General features: G+C 40.7%; 2 protein-coding genes across 3 annotated transcripts; one reads left to right on the top strand and one right to left on the bottom strand.

The window, feature by feature from the left end:
* Positions 1-222: 222 nt before the first annotated feature.
* spata7 (spermatogenesis associated 7) lies at positions 223-3,500 on the bottom strand. Of its 2 annotated transcripts, none has more exons than XM_028989474.1 (11): positions 3,265-3,500; positions 2,932-3,024; positions 2,806-2,853; positions 2,569-2,678; positions 1,954-2,411; positions 1,800-1,845; positions 1,617-1,720; positions 1,456-1,506; positions 1,299-1,376; positions 1,144-1,201; positions 223-1,033 (listed from the first exon to the last, which is right to left on the bottom strand). In XM_028989474.1, exons 2-11 carry the CDS (start codon positions 2,981-2,983, stop codon positions 503-505), a joined length of 1,536 nt encoding a protein of 511 aa, XP_028845307.1. In that variant the 5' UTR covers positions 2,984-3,024; positions 3,265-3,500; the 3' UTR covers positions 223-502. The 2 variants fall into 2 exon arrangements, with proteins under 2 accessions (XP_028845307.1, XP_028845298.1); XM_028989465.1 differs by having other exon boundaries at positions 3,285-3,500.
* A 2,417-nt stretch (positions 3,501-5,917) lies between these two features.
* On the top strand, positions 5,918-18,846 carry kcnk10b (potassium channel, subfamily K, member 10b). The gene is made up of 7 exons (XM_028997984.1): positions 5,918-6,060; positions 7,763-8,145; positions 14,753-14,870; positions 15,324-15,484; positions 15,800-15,992; positions 16,223-16,365; positions 17,146-18,846. Exons 1-7 carry the CDS (start codon positions 6,006-6,008, stop codon positions 17,764-17,766), a joined length of 1,674 nt encoding a protein of 557 aa, XP_028853817.1. The 5' UTR covers positions 5,918-6,005; the 3' UTR covers positions 17,767-18,846.
* The last annotated feature ends 1,531 nt before the right edge of the window (positions 18,847-20,377 follow it).

The raw sequence follows: 20,377 nt of genomic DNA, 5'->3' as shown, positions 1-20,377 counted from the left end.
ACTATTTGTAGGCAAGCCGCTTTAGACTAATAATTAGTCTACCACTTCGTGCTATTGCAATATAAGGACAAATGTGTTAAAAGTTGTTGCAGCACTGCCCACAGATAATAAATCAATATTGAGCACTTTTCATAACCACCCTTTCAGAACTTATACTCAAGAAGTATAATTTCATGCATGCAATAACTTGTAACTAGTGTGGTATGAAGGCAACAACTGATATTGAATTTTTACACAATTTTTTTTTTATTTCTCCAACATTATGCTCTGCAAAAATATAATGAATATGTAATAAATACAAATTGAAAATTAAATATGACATTTTACAGTTTAAGGTGTCAGTCACAGGTCTGTAAACTCCCAAAATATGCCTTCTCTGTAGTAAACAACTTTGGACTTCAAATTCAGACTATTTTGCAATTAACATCCCAAGAGTACAGTTTGAGTGAAAAGCCAAATTCAGGGTAAGCTTTAAACAAAGAAAACCTACAACACATCTCCATTAAAAATCATCAACACTATGCACTGTAGCTTTAATTGCATCTTGATTAACTTGTGGGTTTGGGATTAACGGAGACACACATAAGGAAGCCATATCGTCTCCCAGCTCCTCTAGCTCTCTTGACAAATCACAATTGTCCCCGGAGTTTTGAAGCACGTCCTCCTTGTTAATAAGATGGCTGTCGTGTTTTGTAGTAGATGCTGCAATGTCTCTGGTTTGCTGCTCATTGGGGACAACCTCTGTCGCTCCTTCTGTGTAATGCAAGCCACCGGTTTTGGAAATGCTACACTGCACTGGTGTAGAAAACAACCTAGGGATCATTTCGTCCAGCATCACAAAGTCTGTTTTGGAGAGGGTGGGGCTCTTCAGCCCTTCAGCCAAACACGCCTCCTCCTGGGTAAACTTCACAACATCATCAATAGATCTGTTCTTCTCACTTTCATTTTTCACAGAGTGTTCATTGAAAGAGGACGCCAGTGAAGGACTTTGCAAGTCGTTGTGCAAAACATCCAGAAGGTGTCGCATTTTCTCCTTAAAAAAAAAATTAAGAATGTTTAATAAAGTCCAGTCCTGTACTAACCTTGTTCAGTATTGTGGCCAGATAGGCAACAGGTCGTTTTTAGTAGCTCTGCCATATTTACTTCTTCAAGTAGATGCTTATTCATTTCGATATGGCGCTTGAATACCCTCTTCAGCACCCTGTAACAAGCAGAGACCATCAGATCCAAAATTTCTCACAGTGAATTTCTTATTTACTTACAAAATCTTCTGATATGCATACTTAATAAGCACAAACCTGTCAGAATATATCCCACTTGACAGGATTTCATTTGTCACATCTGAAATGAACTCCAAATACATCAATTCTTCCTCCCTAGGAAAGAATGCATTTACAGATTTTAGTATAATTCACATTAACTTGATGTTTGAGGCACCAGAAAAAAAAATCTTACTCTGCATTCACTTTGCTCATGATGGGAGACTTCATTCCCTCTGGAGAAACCCTGGGAAAGAATGACATGACATTGAGACACACAACTTCCCCAGTTCACCCACTTTACCCAGTGGGGCTTCTAGTGTATTTAAACGTCGAAAATCACCAAAAATTAAATACCTGGATGAGGAGCGGAGACCCATCCCTTCCATTTGATTGATTTTGCTGTGCGGCCTATATGCACTGATCTCATCATCAGACCATTCAAGCTCCAGGTCCCGTGTCTAGAACGAAAGAGTGAATGTGTCAAGCCGTACGAACTTGAAAAAAAGTCTGATATTTGGAAATGCTGTATAAACTTGCCTGTGGCAATTCCCATTCCACCGATGAACCAGCCTTGACCTGAATACTTTCGAGGACAGTAAATTTCTGGGCATTATCCAAATTACCAGTGCACAAATACTAAGCATGCTTCAGGTGCAAAATAAAGCCCTTCACCCAACAAATGAATTTTTACCTTTCATGTGACTCCTCCTCTTGCCTCTGAACTGAATGCTCATCAGTCTGTTTCCTCCTTGGGGGTGTATAGTAGCGATACCGAGACAGACAAGACTTGCTGTCAGATTTCAGTGTCCGGGGAGTGAAAGGCTTTTCTTGCGTGAAGTGATTTGTGTGTTTGAGCATGAGGTCGCCACTATAGGTCTTCTGGACAGGATCCTGAAAGGCTTTGCTTCCATTCTTTGTCGCAGTAGAAGTAAAGGAGCGGGCAGAATGTTGCCTGTGAGGGTGTGGGCTCCTGTAGCAAAATTCAGACAGGGAGTGATAATGGTTTTGTCGGCTTTCAGGCTTTCCCAGCATTCGTGTGGAATATACGATCTGATCAGGGCGAAAAGTTGTGTTGAATCTAGACGTGGATTTCACGGAACCTCCTGTGCAATGGTGTACACCATGCTCCCCTTTTAAAGAAACTCTGCTCTGTGAATCAAGAAAATTTGAAAATCAAAAACCGGAGCAATTAACTCAATTATACTTACTATTTTAACAAGTGCATCTAGGGGAAAGTCTTTATTTCCCGTTTAATGTATATACAATCAAAACATGACTTCATTGCATTCAATTTTATTTGGCTTACATATTTAGATGAACACGAGGTCCTGTTGTTCCCTGGTGTGCTGCTCTGTGACAGCGATCCTGCGGACGGCGGGCGTTTTTTCAACTGTTCTCGGCGCTTCTGGTCATTGTCTGAGGTCAACAGAACATCAGCAGCTTATTATTCTGCTTTAGCAACAGGACATGGACTTTCACATCCAGTATAGAAAAATAACCGCATCTTGCTGATCAAACATCCGAGGAACAAAAGCATCCTCACACTTGACGCTGCACAGCAGGCTTTTCGGTGTGGATGAGTCCACAACAGCTGAGGAGGAAAGCAGAAACTTAGTGAAGGTTTCCTTCTGTTGAACGACAGACATGCAGACGCGGCAGAGACGTTCACCTTTGGCCGAGTACAGCTTCCTGTAATGCGACAGCATGTGGTCTTGAACCATGTACTGATTTGACAGCTTGCTGGGAGATCCGGAGCAGCACGCTGCAAAGGGAACAGACGCGCCGTGTAGATTCATGTCGTTTGGCACGACCTGGGGCAGCTAACAACGTGGCTAGCCCAGCTAGCATCTGCAGGCTACACGCCTGGGTGTTTGACGTTAAACACTCGGAAATGCTCTTGATTCATTCATAGACGAGCTACGGTTACATATACATTGAACAGTATTAAATTAACCACTTGTCACAGAAATGCTAAGGCGTGTAATTACAACCGTAAGCTTACATTAGCAGCTAGCCTCGCACCTTTTCTCGGATCCATGAGGACGTTCTTCGTAAATCCCATACTCGCAACTCTACCGCGTCCGTTCGTGAACCATATCGCTGGCGGGCTGGAACGGAAACAGACGCGTCAGTCGGTCAGTCAGTGTCACAGCCGGCGTCTTTCTGTAAACGTTGCGGGACGAGCTTCTCCGTCGCCATGACGGTTGCTAGGCGGACGCGCATCTTCTTCTTCTGCCGCTGATGTAGGGGCCGATGAAACGAGACCCCGAACAGCGCCGCCTACAGACGTCCGACTGCATTATCCCGAAGCGCTGTGCAAACGGTTCAGGCACTAATAAAAAAAACAGTGAAAACGAAACATTATCTTCAGTTCCACACATTAAGCTGCTTCCAAGGCGATGAATGAACCCGCTCCATCCCATCTCTAAATTCCTCGTCCTCTCAGCAAGTGTGACGTCTACCGTTTATTGCAGAATTATTCTTGAAACAATGTTTCTTGAAACAATGATGTTTAATGTGTAGAGAAAGATACTCTATTATCTTATCAGTACAATATTGTTTTCCATCTTTAGACTGTTGTTGGGTGAGACAAACCTCTTGTTCTTCTAGCAGATCTCTGGAGTTTTTCTCAAATCAAACTAATATTATGTGTGTTTTACACTTTTAGATAGTTCTTTCCTCTGCTATGCTGCAGTGGGTCAAATAGCAGTAAGCTGTAGACTTTTGCGTACTCGCTTCGTTTGAGTTTCCCAATCATACTCGCCATGAAGTTCCAGTGTTGTTCCCAGGTGGCAGTCCATAACCTTAAACTTCTTAGCAGTGATGAGTGATCATTGACATTAGTTGATATGAACGTAAGGACAGGCATTGTTACATTGTGACTCATTCGACTCATTTAATGATAAGAGGGACCATTGAGAGCATTCTTACCATCTGCAACACTGTCTGGTTTGGAAACTTCACCGCATCGAACCGCAAGACCCCACAGTGGATAGTGAGGACAGCTGAGAAGATCAGAGAGAGTGTCTCTCTTCCCTCCATTACAGACATTTTCCACACACGCTGCATCAGGAAAGCCACCAGCATTGTGGAGAACTCTACATACCCCTCACATGCACTCTTCACCCTCCTACCATCCGGGACAAAGGTACAGAAGCATTCGGGCCCTCACTGCCAGACTCCACTTTGCACAGCAGTATTTGCACTATTTTTACTTTGCACATTTATTATTCATTTTACCTGTTTAGCGCTGTCTGTCTCATTGTTGTCTGCATGTTTTTTAATTTTTTAAATCTTACTCTTGCATTGCCTGTGTCTGATGTACTTTACGTAACCCAGTTTGCCTGTCGCACACATGCACTTTATGTCAGTAACTTTGTTTAGTTGTTCAAATGTTACATGTAGCATGAGAACTCAGGCTGCCATACTTGCCATCTGTCGTGAGTGGTGTATTCCTTTTGGTACGTTGTTTCTTCCTTTTCTGACATAAGGAAATGTAACCAGATCTAAACAACCAGATCTTATTGATTAGGAGAGCTTTTTCTTAATGGAGTGTATAGGAGTGTAGGAGTGTATAGCTTTATGCCATGTTTTTCAGGGTCATTTGTTGGTGTGTTCTACTGGCATTCAATCTTTCCATGATGTAATGAATCATTTCAGTGGCAACAATGAATATTCACTTTAATTTACAATGTCCTAAAAAAGCTGCATGTACTCAATGTCCCTTGTTTTGTTTAGTAAACCTTTTGACCCTTGAAACTCCCCATAAATCCCCATGAAAGTATTGTGTAGCTCCATGGCAATGCAGACTTCCATGGCCCTCCCAGGAGGCTGCATTGCCAGTAAGGCTTGTAATACACTTGTTCATGAGTGTAACACTCGTGTAAATGCACATGCTGAACACATAGTAAAATGTAGTTTGACGTTAAATTAAGGGTTCATGTCATTATGTCAAGAGTTTTGAATTAATGGGTACATGGTTATAAAATCACAATAAAAAATTGCTGCTGCATTTATTAGGTAATGGCATTAGCAATAGTCTGTTAATATTGGTCGGTTTAAAATGCAAACTGAACCAACCAAATAATTAATCAATGATCAGGCGAGTAGTGTTGCCAGATCAGATTGATATAAGCAGCTACACGGTGAGATCAAAACAGTGGGAGAAACCGTCTGTTCCATTATGATAAAAGTGAATCGCAGAGAACGTCGCAACAGATATGGTAATGAACGGAAAATTCTGAATTCAGCGTGGATCTGACCCCCGTCCTACAGCGACCACGTCGTTGAGCGTTGTTTGTCTTTTTTTTTTTTCAGACATGCCCTGGTAAGAGTCGGCCTAACGTCGTTAGATTTTCTGGAGCCCAATCCAACTCTCCCTAAAAGAGCGAACGCCGAAGGCGTCCAGCCAACCCGGTTACTTCAGACCGGAGAGGGCAGGGAGGGGTGGGGTGGGCGATCTCCCCTCGAACCTGGCAACACAACTCTTAAAGAGACCGCGCCCCCCGGCGCCCGGCTCGTTACGGGCACATTGTCCAGGCGCGCACCTCCACCCGTGAGCGGCGGACAACCGGCGGAGACAATGAGCGCTCGATTAGCCGCTCGCTGCTATATCGCACGCTGTTGATGAAAGGGGGGGGGGGGACGAAGGGCAGGGCATTAAACCGGGGAGTCGTTCCTTTGACCGGGTTGCACCTTCCATTGTGAGAAATAATTCGCACGATCCATTTTGGAACAATAAGGATGAAATTTCCAATAGACAACCCGATGAAACAAGTGAACTGGGATCCCGATCAAGGTTTGCCTTTTTTTTTTTTTTAACCTGGTCGCATCTTTATCCAAACTGATTTCGTGTTTGTAGTGATTAATTATAATGAAATGTAGTTATTGCTTATTACAGGGGACTCGTTGTGGAATAACCACTCGAAGCATGCAACACACCCTTCATGTTTCACCCTGTAAAACGTGAAAAAATAATTAAAAAAATATGTTCCACGTGTCTTCATAAAGGATGACTTAGAAAAAGACTGAAAAGTAGTGCTGAATAGTAATAATCTTGTCTTATATCTGTTGCGCGTTACGATCATTTTTTACTGGGAATTTTAGTCCAGAAAATTGAGATGCCGGGTAGTGGTCATGAGGGGGAACAACAGAGGATAACCCGGCAAGGACTTTCATTATACATTTCATTATTATTAGCAATATTAACCCGAAAGAAACTATTATTGGATAATTCTATTAATATTAATATTATTAGATAGGAAATTCAAGAAAAATGTGTAAACTTGCACAAAATCCAAAATCGTAACTTTAGAAAATGCTTTACATTAATTTACACTATAAATGAATTAAATTATAATGACTGCCTGTACAATGACACAATCCGTATTTTATACAACAATACAGATATGAGCTGCATATTCTTAAGTGTTATGATACATGTTCATTGACCTCCTGGCAGCATGGTTCATCTTATATTACATCTGACATTTCCATAATAAAGAATATCTTTATGTATAATAATATAAATAATTCTGTATATTCCTGTTCACCAGGTCATTCACTCTCTGCCTATTAATTTTATTTATTTTTTATGTCATACCGACAATGCTTGTGCATGAGATGACATCATTCTGAACCCTCAGCCACGCCCCTGTGTATCCCCCAGAGGGGTTTTGCAGGAGGGGTGACATGGGGCACCGAGTGTCATGAATAAAAGTGCACACTAATGAATCTAAATCTATCCCATCTTGGTTACCTCTAACTTCTAACTCAATTAGAAAACCAATCACCTTAAAATGTTGCACAGTGACTTCAAATGACCTTTTATATTGAATCAAATTCTGATTTTCAAGGTGAACACTGACTGGTGAACTCTATAATCCAATTGTTGGCTTTCTGTACACTTTTTTTTTAAGCACTCAAATACACCCTCCGAACAGAGGCATTTATTTTGGCAATAAATATAATGTTCAAAGATTATTGAATGACTTGATGGGCAAGTAACTGATTTCACATTTTCAATTGAATCAATAACTGATTTAAAGATAAATATGTTAAAAATTCATCTGTGTAATTACAATCTTTATACTTATTATCCTGAAAGGTTTCTTCTGTTCATTATTTCATAAATGTACATCATGAAAGTTATTTCTCTCCTCGCAAGCAGGGGTAGAGTTCACCAGGATAATGGCGGCATTCCTGCGCTGCAGAACACAGCCTTAATAATGGTTGTAATATCAGAGAACCCACCATAGATGTGGGAATGTGGCAAAATTGTGCAACTAAACCCCAAAATCTGTAAAATCAAGAATGACATCAGCATTCACATTCATTCACAGTCTAAGGATTAATATTTATTCACAGTCCTTTTCAGTGCTCATCTTCCATTTTTTTCAGTTATGGTAAACAGAGGGTCCATTCATAATGGTTATATAATGCCATTAGATTTTGAAATTGAATTATAGTGCTGACCAACACATTATTGTTTTTAATGGCAGCTCAGGCGAACATGACACCTCCAAAGAAAGCCGAAGCTGACCAGATCAAGTCCAGCCTGGTCGAGGCCAGCGTGGCGGCCATGCAGAACCCCAGTGCACACTGCCTTCTACCCCGGCTCTCCATATCCTCACGTTCTGCCAGTGTGGTGGTCAGCATGGATGCTAGTGCGGATGGTTCGGCTCTCCACTCCGTCATGAAGTGGAAGACGGTGCTGGCCTTGTTTGTGGTGGTCGTGCTGTATCTGGTCGGAGGCGGGCTTGTGTTCCATGTGCTGGAGCAGCAATTTGAAACAAAACAGAAGGGCACCATCATGCAGAAGAAGGGAGCATTTCTGCAGAAGCACACATGTGTTTCCCCAGATGAACTGGATGACCTCATCAAGGTAAATCCAGGCAAAAAAAGTACAAAAAATCATGACTACAATCATTCCTTCCAAAAGAATAGTGGCATATAAAACATTTCCATTTTACATGTTGTGTGTACTTTGACACTGAGAAATATAAATTCACATATTAAAGTGGAAATTACCTAAAAATGTTGAGTGGCATGTCCATCTTAACTTGAGTACCATAGTGAGTTGTGGACTGAAGGGATTCACTGAATATCGGTCAAAAACTATTTAATGTTGATTTCAAAAATAGGAACTAGGAAAACTAGGAACTAGAAAAAAAATAGGAATAGGATAAATACATAAAAGTTCACGAATTGGGTCTGAAGGCTTGACACTAAATGTGGTACGGAGTGAGCTGAGACACATAGTCATGATGCAATCACTATTACAGTTAGAAGGAACTTTTGTAAAGAACAAGGCAGTCAAACAGAATAAACGTGGGCTTAATAAGAGAAAGTGCTTGAAGTTATGACTTCATAGCTGCCAAAATATTGTGTTCCGGGACCAAGATCTCCATCTTCAGAGTGCTGCAGTGGCGTTTTTTTAACAGATCTGGGAAATCTCTTAAGCTGTTGCAGGTTCCTTTTGATGATGAAGTCAAGAAAACATGAATGCAGTTAATAAGGATAAGTATGAATGAATGTTGAAGAAAGAAGGTAGGCCTTGTATAAGTAATAAAAGCAAGTACCCCTTATATTTACATTTACAGCATTTATCAGATGCCCTTATCCAGAGCGACTTACAATCAGTAGTTGCAGGGAGAGTCTACCTGGAGCAACTTAGGGTTAAGTGTCTTGCTCAGGGACACAATGTTTTTAAGTGGGATTTGAACCTGGGTCTTCTGGTTCATAGGCGAGTGTGTTACCCACTAGGCTACTACCACCCTTATAAGTTATGGCTTTTATAGGACACTTTTGCTTTGGGTTGACATCTTCACGATTCAGTTGTCAGCAAAGATGGCTAACGGAAGTTTACAGGTTCCACCATTAGAGAGCTGACAACATACAGAACTGAGACATGGGTGCTTGACAGATATGAAGGACAGGTCATTGAATGTCTGGAAAGATGGATGTGCAGGGATGTGGGCGATAATAAGAAATGAAAAGATTGACAGGACAAGGTGATGGGGACCTGGAGCATGCGGGAATCATAGAATCGTAGAGTGAAAGACCCTGCAGAATTCAAGAGTCACGAACTGAAAGAGCACCGGGTACAAACCATGCGAGATATGGGGCTGTTGTTTTTGCATGTTTACTGCATGTACTTGTAGGTTTGCACAACCCAACAATAGACAGGATGATAAAAGTATCATCTGGCACCCGGTCAACTGAGACTCACACTGTGGTAGGTACTGCTAAGATTCGCGGACTTTCAGAGATGAGCTTCCTGTTTTGAATGGTTCTTCTGCGAGCCCCAGGGACTTGCGTGCCATTTACATCACATTTACATTTACAGCATTTATCAGATGCTCTTGTCCAGAGTGACTTACAATCAGTAGTTACAGGGAGCAGTTGCTCCCCCTGGAGCAACTACTTCAGAAAATGGCTTGCTCAGGGACACAATGGTAGTAGTGGGATTTGAACCTGGGTCTTCTGGTTCATGACTTTACATGTGCAAACCTTCACCTCAAGCAAATTTGTCCAATACCATCATCAACATTGTTATGTGACCCAACATTGTTATGTCGCCCACTGGCAGAGAAGGTTTTATAGCTCCCTTTGCCAAAGTACTATTGGATTTACCTAGGCTAGATTGCATAGGGACATACATTACAAATCATTTGAGCTGCATTGATTTCTTGCTCTACCCAGCACACAGATGTCCGATGCTTGAAATATGATGCTTAGATTGCCAAGGTAATAACTGCAGATTCTGACTGTGTAAAGTGGGGATGGTTATTCATTAACACATATATCAAATGCTATGGAAAAACTTTATTAAATCCAATTATTATGTAACTAACAAGATCACTAATGTCTGCTTAGACATTCACAGTCACTGTCCATTAGGGCAAGCCTGCTTAGCCATATTTGCCAGGATGAATAAATATATTTTTTTTTTTGTTAAAAAAAATTGCTATAATGCAAATGAACATAATTGAATAAGTTTTTTAAATAGTTTTCTCTTCTTCTTTGTAGGTGCAGTGTTTTCATTTAGAACTTAGAAGAGAACTCAAGGACAGATTTGATATGCATGTGTCAGACAGTTAATTTTGTTTGGAAGTTATTTTTGTCATGGACAAAGGTGCTGAGGTTAAGCACGTCTAGTGACGAGTGTCCAGGGATCCATATTTCGCAGGAAGCAGATGGGCACGGTTTCGGCTGAATCCTGCTTGGCTCCTCCGCCGGTCACATGATAAACCAGAACACTGGCCATACAGGGAGGGAAATTCATACCACGACAGTGATGGATGAGATTGATGGATGAGAGGGTTGAACAACTATGAAACTCAGCACAGACCCCAGGCTAAAGAATGACTTTTGAATGATTTTCATGGCTTGGTCACAGCGTGTTCAACTTGAATTTTATCACTGTTGTGTTCCTTTGTGAGGCTGGTTACCCTATGTTGTTGTAGGGAAAGTGTCTCCAACCCTATTCCTTAAGTGCGCTCATCTTGATTGAGCTTGTTTGTTAATTACCACACAGTTAAATCAGTTGTGATGGAACAGGGAACTAATTAAGCAGTGCAAAGGATGGTGCCCTTCAGAAATGAGAGTGGAGAATTTGAAACCTATGGAGGGCCTTAACTGCCAAAATTAAGTAGATAAATCTATCAATAATTACATAATAAAACGTGTGATTAATCATTTCAAATGGGAAATGAAAACATAATTGAAACATTAATTAAATTAATTCAATATGACATTGATTATGAAAAAACTGGTAATACAAACATTATTAATTTATTGAATGTGTCATAATGAAATATTTCATAATGAATTTCATTTGGGCAAATTCAGCGCATCATGAATTTCTTCTATCTGTAAGTCTGGCCCATCAAAGTGAATGGGCACTACCATCTTGAATGGCACTACCATTCAAGATGTTGGTCAAATATAATTCCAACTATTTAATTTATATAATTTTGGCATTCGTAGCCCTTTAAAGAAACCAGGGCAAAGTAGGAACAAATGTTAATTGATGTTCAGTAAATGAAAAAAGTGAGTGACTGGCCTTCTGAAACCTGCTGCTAATGCGGTTGCATTTGATCTCACCATGGCACTGATACCTACTGAGAACACTCATGAATCCCATCGTTTCATTTTAACACCAAGGATTTTTTTTAATGTAGAAAATCAATGACATGACTTCCATGTGAAGGTTGAAGAACACTCCATTGCATAGCGTCCCTAAAGAGATCAATTATTCATTGGCTGGCCCACAGTTCATAGACCTCCCCCATCATGCGCTGAGCTTTCTTAAGCTTCTTCGACACTCTTGTTGTGGTGCAGTTGCTGTTGCTGTGGCTGTTACTGTACTATCTTGCCAAATCAGGTACAACCCCAATTCAAATGAAGTTGGGACGTTGTGTAAAGCATGAATGAAAACAGAATACAATGATTTGCAAATCCTTTTCAACCTATATTCAACTGAATACACTGCAAAGACAAGACATCTTAACTTCAAACTGATTAAAATGTATAACTTTTTGCAAATCATACTTATTTTTTAAATTTGATGCGTTTCAGCCCTGGGAACCAAGGACACAAATTGTTGAAGTTCACACAGAACAACTTCTTCCACCATTTATTGTGTTTAGCCAATATTTAGAGACCAATTGTGGAAATTACTTCTGCAAAATGAGAAACGGTCATGACTCTTAACTGGTGACTCAGTTAAGTGCACTGAATATTTTCCAAATTCAGAGTCAACATCTGATATTGAATGGTTCCATACATAGCCCATATTGCTGTCTCACCCCTGTTGATGGCTGAGTGTGTTTGGTAGAAAGCCAGCTGGTGAGGCATTGGCTTGTCAGACTATTTTCCAAGTGCGTGGAATGAAACCACTGAGTTCCGGACTTTGGCCGTCCAAAGCACACTGCAAAATTAAATTAAATTATTCCCTTCAAGGCCGTAACTTTAATGGTGTGGGTGTTTTTCTGTCAGTTGTCCAAATCCAACAAAATTGGCAGGAAGATCAGGCCAGGAAGATTGGCCTTGGGAAAGTCTTGGCAACTGATCACTTGTACAAATTCTGTTCTACGTAATGTTAAGAATTTAAGTTTACCTTCTCTATGGCTTTCATTAGCAAACAGGTCTTTCAGGGTGTTGGAACAACCTGGGTTCATGATTGGTTTTATATTTTGTACCCAGTTTTTGTCCACAATGCACACATGTAACAACCTTTATTACATATTTACATTTATTTATCTCCAGCAGCCTTCCAGAAAATATTCCCTGTCCAAATGAATGGGCAGCTTCTTGTTATGGTGCACTTACTGAACATTTGTTGGTGCTGCAGTTTGGATCAGTCAAAAAATGTGTTTATTTGTAGTGCAAATAAAGACTAGATTTGTGAATAAGTACACTAGGAGGTTGTCTGTGCAAGATGAAGCTCTGTTCCGTGATAGACAGGGTGGGGGTGAAAGGTAGAGAGGCCATGCAGATGCCATTAGTCACGTGCCACAACCTCTGGGTGGAGCCACCTGCCGAGTTCTCAAGCTCAGCATGAGGTCAGGCTTAATGATGATTTCCTGTGGATTCCCTGCACCGGGGCAAAAAAGATCTACACACTCCACAGAAATGCTCACTATCTTACAGACAGTTACAATGTTATTTAAAATAACACGCTGAGCTTACATTGTCTCAATAAAAATGTCACCCGTCAACACCCGTTGTATTTAAGAATTCAACATGTTAGAAGCTATGTTTGATTTAATAATGTCTGTGTAGCAGAAATAATCAAACAGCAGTGCACATTTGTTGTATTTAAGAATTCAACATGTTAGAAGCTATGTTTGATTTAATAATGTCTGTGTAGCAGAAATAATCAAACAGCAGTGCACAATCCACCAGGGTGGATTTGGTGAACATCATTTTAAGACCTGCCCTTCCCGCATCCCTATGTGGCACCATTAAATATTTTATAAGATGCTGTCATCTACCTTCCTCCTACTGCTTCTTAATGTATGATCTATCTATCTATCTATCTATCTATCTACACACTGGTAGCAGGTTGACTTAGTGACAGTTTTATTAGTTCTCACACACAAATGAATCCTGACAACAGGGTAAATTGTTCACCTCCTTGACCTCCTTCACCTCAGGAGACATACCCACAAAGAAATACGTTCTTCCCAAAATACGTAAAAATATATAAGAAGACACTCCCATCCCTGGTTGTCATTTCTTTTATTGCTGCAAAATAATCCACAATGGCCAGGTCCCTGTGGCAGACGGAGGAAATGGGAGAAGCGATTACCCCACCATGCCGCATCAGTTTACCCTCTGTGCGCTGCAGATGAGCCACCGCCGCTGCTTCGTCCTCCCCACGCACATCACCGCGGTGAATAATAATCCTTCTGCCCGCCTGGATTGATGGAGAGCGCTACGCGACAGATTCAATTCCACACAAGGCTGGGTTCTGCTGCGCATGCCACTACATCTTTTGGTGTTTAGTAGGGTGTCTGTCATGGAGTGAATCATTTGCTAAAAAAAAAAAACGACTTGTTGACTTCTCTCAGAGGGCATTGACTTGTGCCTCTGACATTGACATGTCGACAAACTGTTAAATTTTCTGTTAATGCCCTAATATAGAATGATATAGTGTATGGATGGCATCGCTTCAATTTCTTTGGAACTTCTTGGATTAAAGCAGTGTTCCATTTGTTTTTGCCATCGATGAAAATTCATCAAAGTTAAAGAAAAAAAAGTTTGGCAGACATTTGTGAGGTGTCGCTGTAGATATGAGGCTTTTGCATACGAGCCAAACGGCTCCAGGCTGCTGTGCCAGGAGATGATTAATGAGTGTGAGTTTTACTCTAAAAATATAAATGGGATCAAATTATGTACTTTATATGACGGATAGAAACATTTAGAACGAGCAAATCAATAATGAAGAATATTCAGTATTATGACTATTCAATTTCCTTATGTGATGTGCATGTTTGTGGAAAGCATTAAGGTTGCTGTGACCAAGCATGAGTGGGATGGGTGAGCTTTAAAGAACTCCTCTGTACTCATTTTTACGTTTCCCCACTCCAGGTCTTTCATGATGTTCTACTACGTGGGCATTGATGTATCGAGCTACGTTGGACTCACAATACATTTTTTTACTAGATGTCACATACCCATTTACTCTCCACCTGAATCTGAATGTGCTGTGACAGCCTGGCTGTTCAGTTAGGGTGAAGTTCAGACTAGATTCTTCCTTTGCTGCATACATGGTCATTGTTGGCGTGTCCAACTGACGATAATCCCTGTGTGAGGGAGCACAGAGATGGGTGAAGTCCGTGTGTGTGGAGTATGGTAGTGTGTGTGCTCTTAATTCAATACCATCATTTTGCCAGTAAACACTGGTTTTGTGTCTCTGCAGATAGCTACTTATAGGTACTTTACCAATTGTGTTTTCTTTCTTTTCCTTTTTTTTAATGCAGCAAGCCATTGACTCAGCAAACGCAGGAGTAAGCCCAATTGGAAACACGTCTTTCGAATCCAGTTACTGGGACATGTTGAGTGCATTTTTCTTTGCTGGGACGATCATTACAACAATAGGTAACCTCCACTTAATCTCACTGAAAACCATCAGCCAGCCTGTATTCAACAGTAGATAATTAGGATCTAATTATGACCCTTTGGTTTTAGACAGGATGCCACATTGGTGATGCATGTGAAAGTTCTGTATTGATTGTATGGTCTTAGACATCTGAGAGTGTGTGTTTAGCGTGTGTCCTCTTGGGATCCCATTTGAGGAGTATTGTAGTGCCACTACTGTAAAAATGATGAATGATTAATTACAACATAAAACAACCCTGGTTAACAAGTAGACATGCTTCCTCCTCAGCACCTTAACGACTTTTGGCGTTATTAAATATAATTCTCTTCCCGTCTTGTAAAACTCAATACTGAAAATTAATACTGAAATGTCAAAAGATGAGTTCTGTTAGTAGTGTAATAATGGGGTGAGGTATTAAAATAAACCTCTTGCTTTTTCTTCTTTTATTACAGGCTATGGGAACATTGCACCCAGCACTGAGGGTGGGAAGATCTTCTGTATATGTTACTCCATATTTGGCATCCCATTATTTGGGTTTCTCCTGGCTGGCATCTGTGATCAGCTTGGAACCATATTAGTCAAGAGCATCTTAAAAGTGGAAAGGATGTTTAGAGTAAGTGAAATATAGTTTTATGGCTTGTCAAGTCTGAAATCTGAATTCAGCATCAGGTCTGTACATTTGACTGTCGCAACCATGGTTAGGAGTTAGGAAATTATTGAACAATGTATGTATTTTTCATGTAGCATAAGTGATATTAGAGGTCAATATACCCATTCACGGAATCAACTATTCTATAAAAAATATGAAAATAAAGGCCCATCCTTGTAATTATGTATTTTTATTGTATAACTGCTTCTGTGCTATTTGTTGCTAAATGTGTTGTTAGTTTAGATAATGAAAAAATATTTTTCCTGTTTCTGTGTGCAGCAAAGACACATACAGATTAGCCAGACTCAAATCAGAGTGACCTCCACCATCCTCTTCATCCTGGCAGGCTGCATAGTCTTCGTCACCATCCCGGCTTTCATCTTCAAACACATCGAGGGCTGGAGCGTGCTGGATTCCATTTACTTTGTGGTTATCACCCTCACAACCGTAGGCATAGGGGATTATGTAGCAGGTAGGCGGGCTGTTAAATTCGGCACTCTCTCTTTTGTCTATTTTTAACAGCCACTTCAGATGTTTTGCTTCTCTAACTTCAGCCTGTGATCATTTATATGAACATAGTTGAATATATATACGCTATTGAAAAAAGAACAGCATTTAGTAACTCTGAACTGACCAACTTTGCACTCTATTGGATTACTGTTATGAGCTGTTAATATTTGTTCTCTTTTATAATTCATACAGGTGGTGACCGGAACCTTGACTATATGAAATGGTATAAGCCATTAATTTTGGTTTGGATCTTGGTGGGACTTGCCTACTTTGCAGCAGTATTGAGCATGGTGGGAGATTGGCTGAAGGTTCTTTCCAAAAAGACTAAAGAAGAGGTACATCCATCTTTGCCTGTTTAATGTATCTTGTGCTTGCGTGACTGTACCATGTCTCATATACACATGCATAACTAAGCAGTAACGTGAACAGTAAAATGCATACAATGTTGGGTGTCATGGTGGCAGGGACAGGGTACAAACACACAAACAATGACACCGACTAGACACACTGAGGATATATTTAGACATCAGGAATTATGACCACAATACAGACATGAAATTCCAGACTGGAACATGGAGCAGGAATACCTCCCAGAGTCAGAATCATGACATTGTGGTACATCATGCGTAGTTCTGATATTCTGTGGTGTGGTACCAACGGGAGGGCATCATATTTATTGCTGACAGTTAGAACTGGAAAACATTCAGCATTCAGACATCTAAGCATTCAGACAGCAGCTTGTTACCTTAGCAATGTAATTACATCTAAAGAGATGCCATTGCCGTATCAAATTGATATGCCAGTTCACTAACAATGGTCTAACTGTGGTATTATAAAGAGGCCAGCAGTTACAAGATGCTGTCAGGTTAAGCATCACACTGCTGTTGGAGCAATATGAATCCCTTATTTCATTTGGGTACTACTCTTATTTATTTTTGTAATTAATTTTAGCCGTAGTACTGTTTATCACTGTTATGTGAGATTAATGAGAAATAGATATAGTAAAATCCACACATAAAATCTATAACAGGTTGTTGCAATACGAACTGTGTGTTTTATAATGTGTCGTATAGTGCCAAAGGAATCTCACTGATGCTTGCTCTATTTTGGCTCAGGTGGGGGGAATCAAGGCCCATGCTGCAGGGTGGAAGGCCAATGTGCAGACGGAGTTCCGCGAGACACGGCGGCGCCTCAGTGTGGAGGTCCATGATAGGCTGCAGCGTGCTGCCACCATTCGCAGCTTGGACCGCCGCCGGATGGGCCTGGATCAGCGTGCCCACTCTCTCGACGTGCTCTCCCCAGAGAAAAGGGCTGTTTTTGCCAGGCTCGGTGCCGGCCACTTCAAGACCACTTCACAGGAGAGCATCGACTCCAAGCTGAACAACCTGAGGCTGCCGGCTGGCCACTATAACAAACAGGGAACCCAGCAGGCCTCGTCCGAGGACAACCTATTCAACCGCTTCGGCTCCCTCACCAAGCTGGCCAAGCGCAACAAGAGCAAGGAACTGAGGAAGAACATCCCCGAGGACAGCCGCCAGGCAGTGGATGGCCTGAGCAGAAGTAACACCACCCTAGGAGAGGGGACAAGGGAGGAGGAGGCCACTGGGTTGGAGGAACAGGAGAAAATGCAGGGAGAAGCCAGCTCCAGCCTCACAAACCTCCCCCAGTGCACCGTGCAGCACAAGCTGCCGAATGGCTGCGCACACACACAGGCTGATGACCAGGGCTCTGATTAAAGCAATGCTTTTTCCCATAAACAGGACAGGCCTGAAAGATGAGAAGCTGTGGGACTTCAGACATCTGAAAATGTGCCTTTCTGCTTCCTATTTTATTGCCATGATATTATTATGCATCAGGTGGGCCATGCATTGCAGTACAAACAAATGAAATATTCTGAATTAAACTTGTCTTTATGAAGGGTAATTACATTTTTTAAAATAGGAATAAACATTACATGACTTACAGGCATGGGATGGTGTATGATCACCAGATTGTCATGTCAAAGACCCTTCAAATACCAAAAATAACAAAATATGTTTGATCATTTCCATCAGCCGAAAAAAGGATTTTTCAGTATTTAAGTCAGAATGTGTATATTTTAAAACCCATTTTAATTCAAACACCATTAATTAGGACATAAGATATACTGTGAAAATGTAAATCTGGCACAAAAGACCACAGGTGCTTCATGAAAAACCTAGTCTCACCTGTCAATCTGGTGCTGTCATATATGCAAAGGTGCGGAGCCAGCAACACAGGTCATTTTTAGCAGTTCTTGTAAAGTACGAGAGCAAAGTGTCACATATTATTAGACTTTTTCAAAATGTTACCTACTCTTTCCAGAATGTCATGATGGAAAATTCCATAAAAAATCCTATAGTGGGGATTGATTGACTTAATCGTTGGATGTGATCATTTATTTGCTTCCAGCTTTAATTTCTCCCTGGCATTTAATCAAAACAGTTTATTATTTCAGATCACTATTAAATGATTTGGTGGCAATAATCCTGGAGTTCCTCGATCAATTTTATAAATTAAAAAATTTAGTAGTTATTTCCAAGCAGGTTGAGTCTACACCAACGGAAAAAAACAAATGGGCATCAGTCTTCCATTGTTGCTAAAAATGCCATGGACAAATAAGCAAACAGCCAATATGACAATGTTGGCAAACTCGAATACAGTAATAAAGTGATAGTATGGCAGGTGTCTTCTTTGGGACATGTATATTGTCATAAAACAGTTCAAAGGATCTCAGAGACAACATATGCGTGCATGCAGCAATTTTGACAAGGATTGAACTGTCACTTGATAATTGACCACATTTTGTTCTTTTCTCTTTTATTTGTTGAAATTCTTACATGTTATGTAGTGTGTGCCTTTTCAGGAATAAAATTATTGGAAAGTAACATTTTCCTGTTTTGATCTCTGATAACGCGTAATTATTTAAGGGCGATTTTGTTGTTTGTGAGTGTGTGATCCTGATACACCCCATTTATGTACTATGAGTACAAATTGCATGGGGTTCTCAGCGTGGAACTGGACAACACAAGCATAAATAAGATATGTGACGACAACAAATGAGTCATGTGCAAGCGATGTTCGTGACTTACAGTTTACAGTGACTAAGCAACAAGCTGTTACATAACAGACAGTATTGTAGCCTGACACCTGACTATTTGTGAAACTCTAGTTAAACTGTGGCTCAGACGCACGTTTAAAGCTTTTCGCAAAATCATGAGCCTGAGAGCTTCACAATTTCAAGGCATCAGAGTGATTAATAAGGTGGCTGCCTTCAAGGCTGACATGACCCTTCTCTGCCTTCAGAATCCTGGTGACATATTGGCAACTTGTGACAGATGTGCACAACTCCTACTTATCCTGGCTGTGACTTATATCCCAGTGAGAAAAGTTGTCTTCATAATTCATAATGTCACCCCAGCTTGTACTCCATAAATATCACTGACTTAGATTGAGGGATCTCAGATAACATTTGCCTGTGTAGGAGTGTAGAAACATTTTCTCTAATCTGGTCTAAAATGTGAACAAAGCAATTTTATCCCTTTTAGTGATTTGATGGACCTAATACAAAATGTCTTACACTGAAATACATGATTAAGAAGAATTGTAAGTTTCACCTTAAGGTTTAATAAAGCCAGGGATAAAGGAAGTGTTGTCTTGTGATGGTCTATCATCTCACATGCTGCCCCGTTGTACAGTATCAGCCACCGAAGAGCACTTGAAAACATGAACACGTTTCAGCTGCTCTCTTTCCCTTGACAGCTGGGTTCCATCCTCACATGACTATTCATGACAGAGCTGTACAGGTTTCTGGAAAGCAGCCGTTTGATGTTATTTTCGACTCACATTTCAAATTTGTTTTGAACTCAGAAAAGATTTCAAACTGCTTTCAGTACAGAAAAATGTATAGAGAACTGCGATGAGCTTAAAGAACAAACGCCCACAGTGCATTTTAGTATAATCACCTCATCCAAAGCGTCTTCACCCAGGCCCACACTGGGATTCTTGGAGAGATATCTGCATCATACTAGATATATGGATCCCTCTGCTGTGCAAATGCAATTGCCATGGAAACTGTCATTTGCTTGCAGCTCACCGTGCAGTCATCACCCACTCAGCATCCAAGTGCAACATAAAACAGACTGTGATTTCAAGGAGGTGTGGGTCATCCTCCGATGTAAAAAAAAATAAATAAATCAGCAGCAGTGGAGAAGAGTGCTTGTCATGGAAGGGACTGTCAGTGGAACTGACAACATGTCATACACTGTTCAGAGGTAATTTATCATACATTTTCACTAAGTTCTATTTTACTCTCACATCTGGGGGGGG

This window comes from Denticeps clupeoides, chromosome 1, assembly GCF_900700375.1.
Source record: "Denticeps clupeoides chromosome 1, fDenClu1.1, whole genome shotgun sequence".
Classification (NCBI taxonomy): Eukaryota; Metazoa; Chordata; class Actinopteri; order Clupeiformes; family Denticipitidae; genus Denticeps; species Denticeps clupeoides.
Note: the sequence above shows the minus strand (reverse complement) of the source record. Positions and strands in the feature narration are given on the sequence as shown.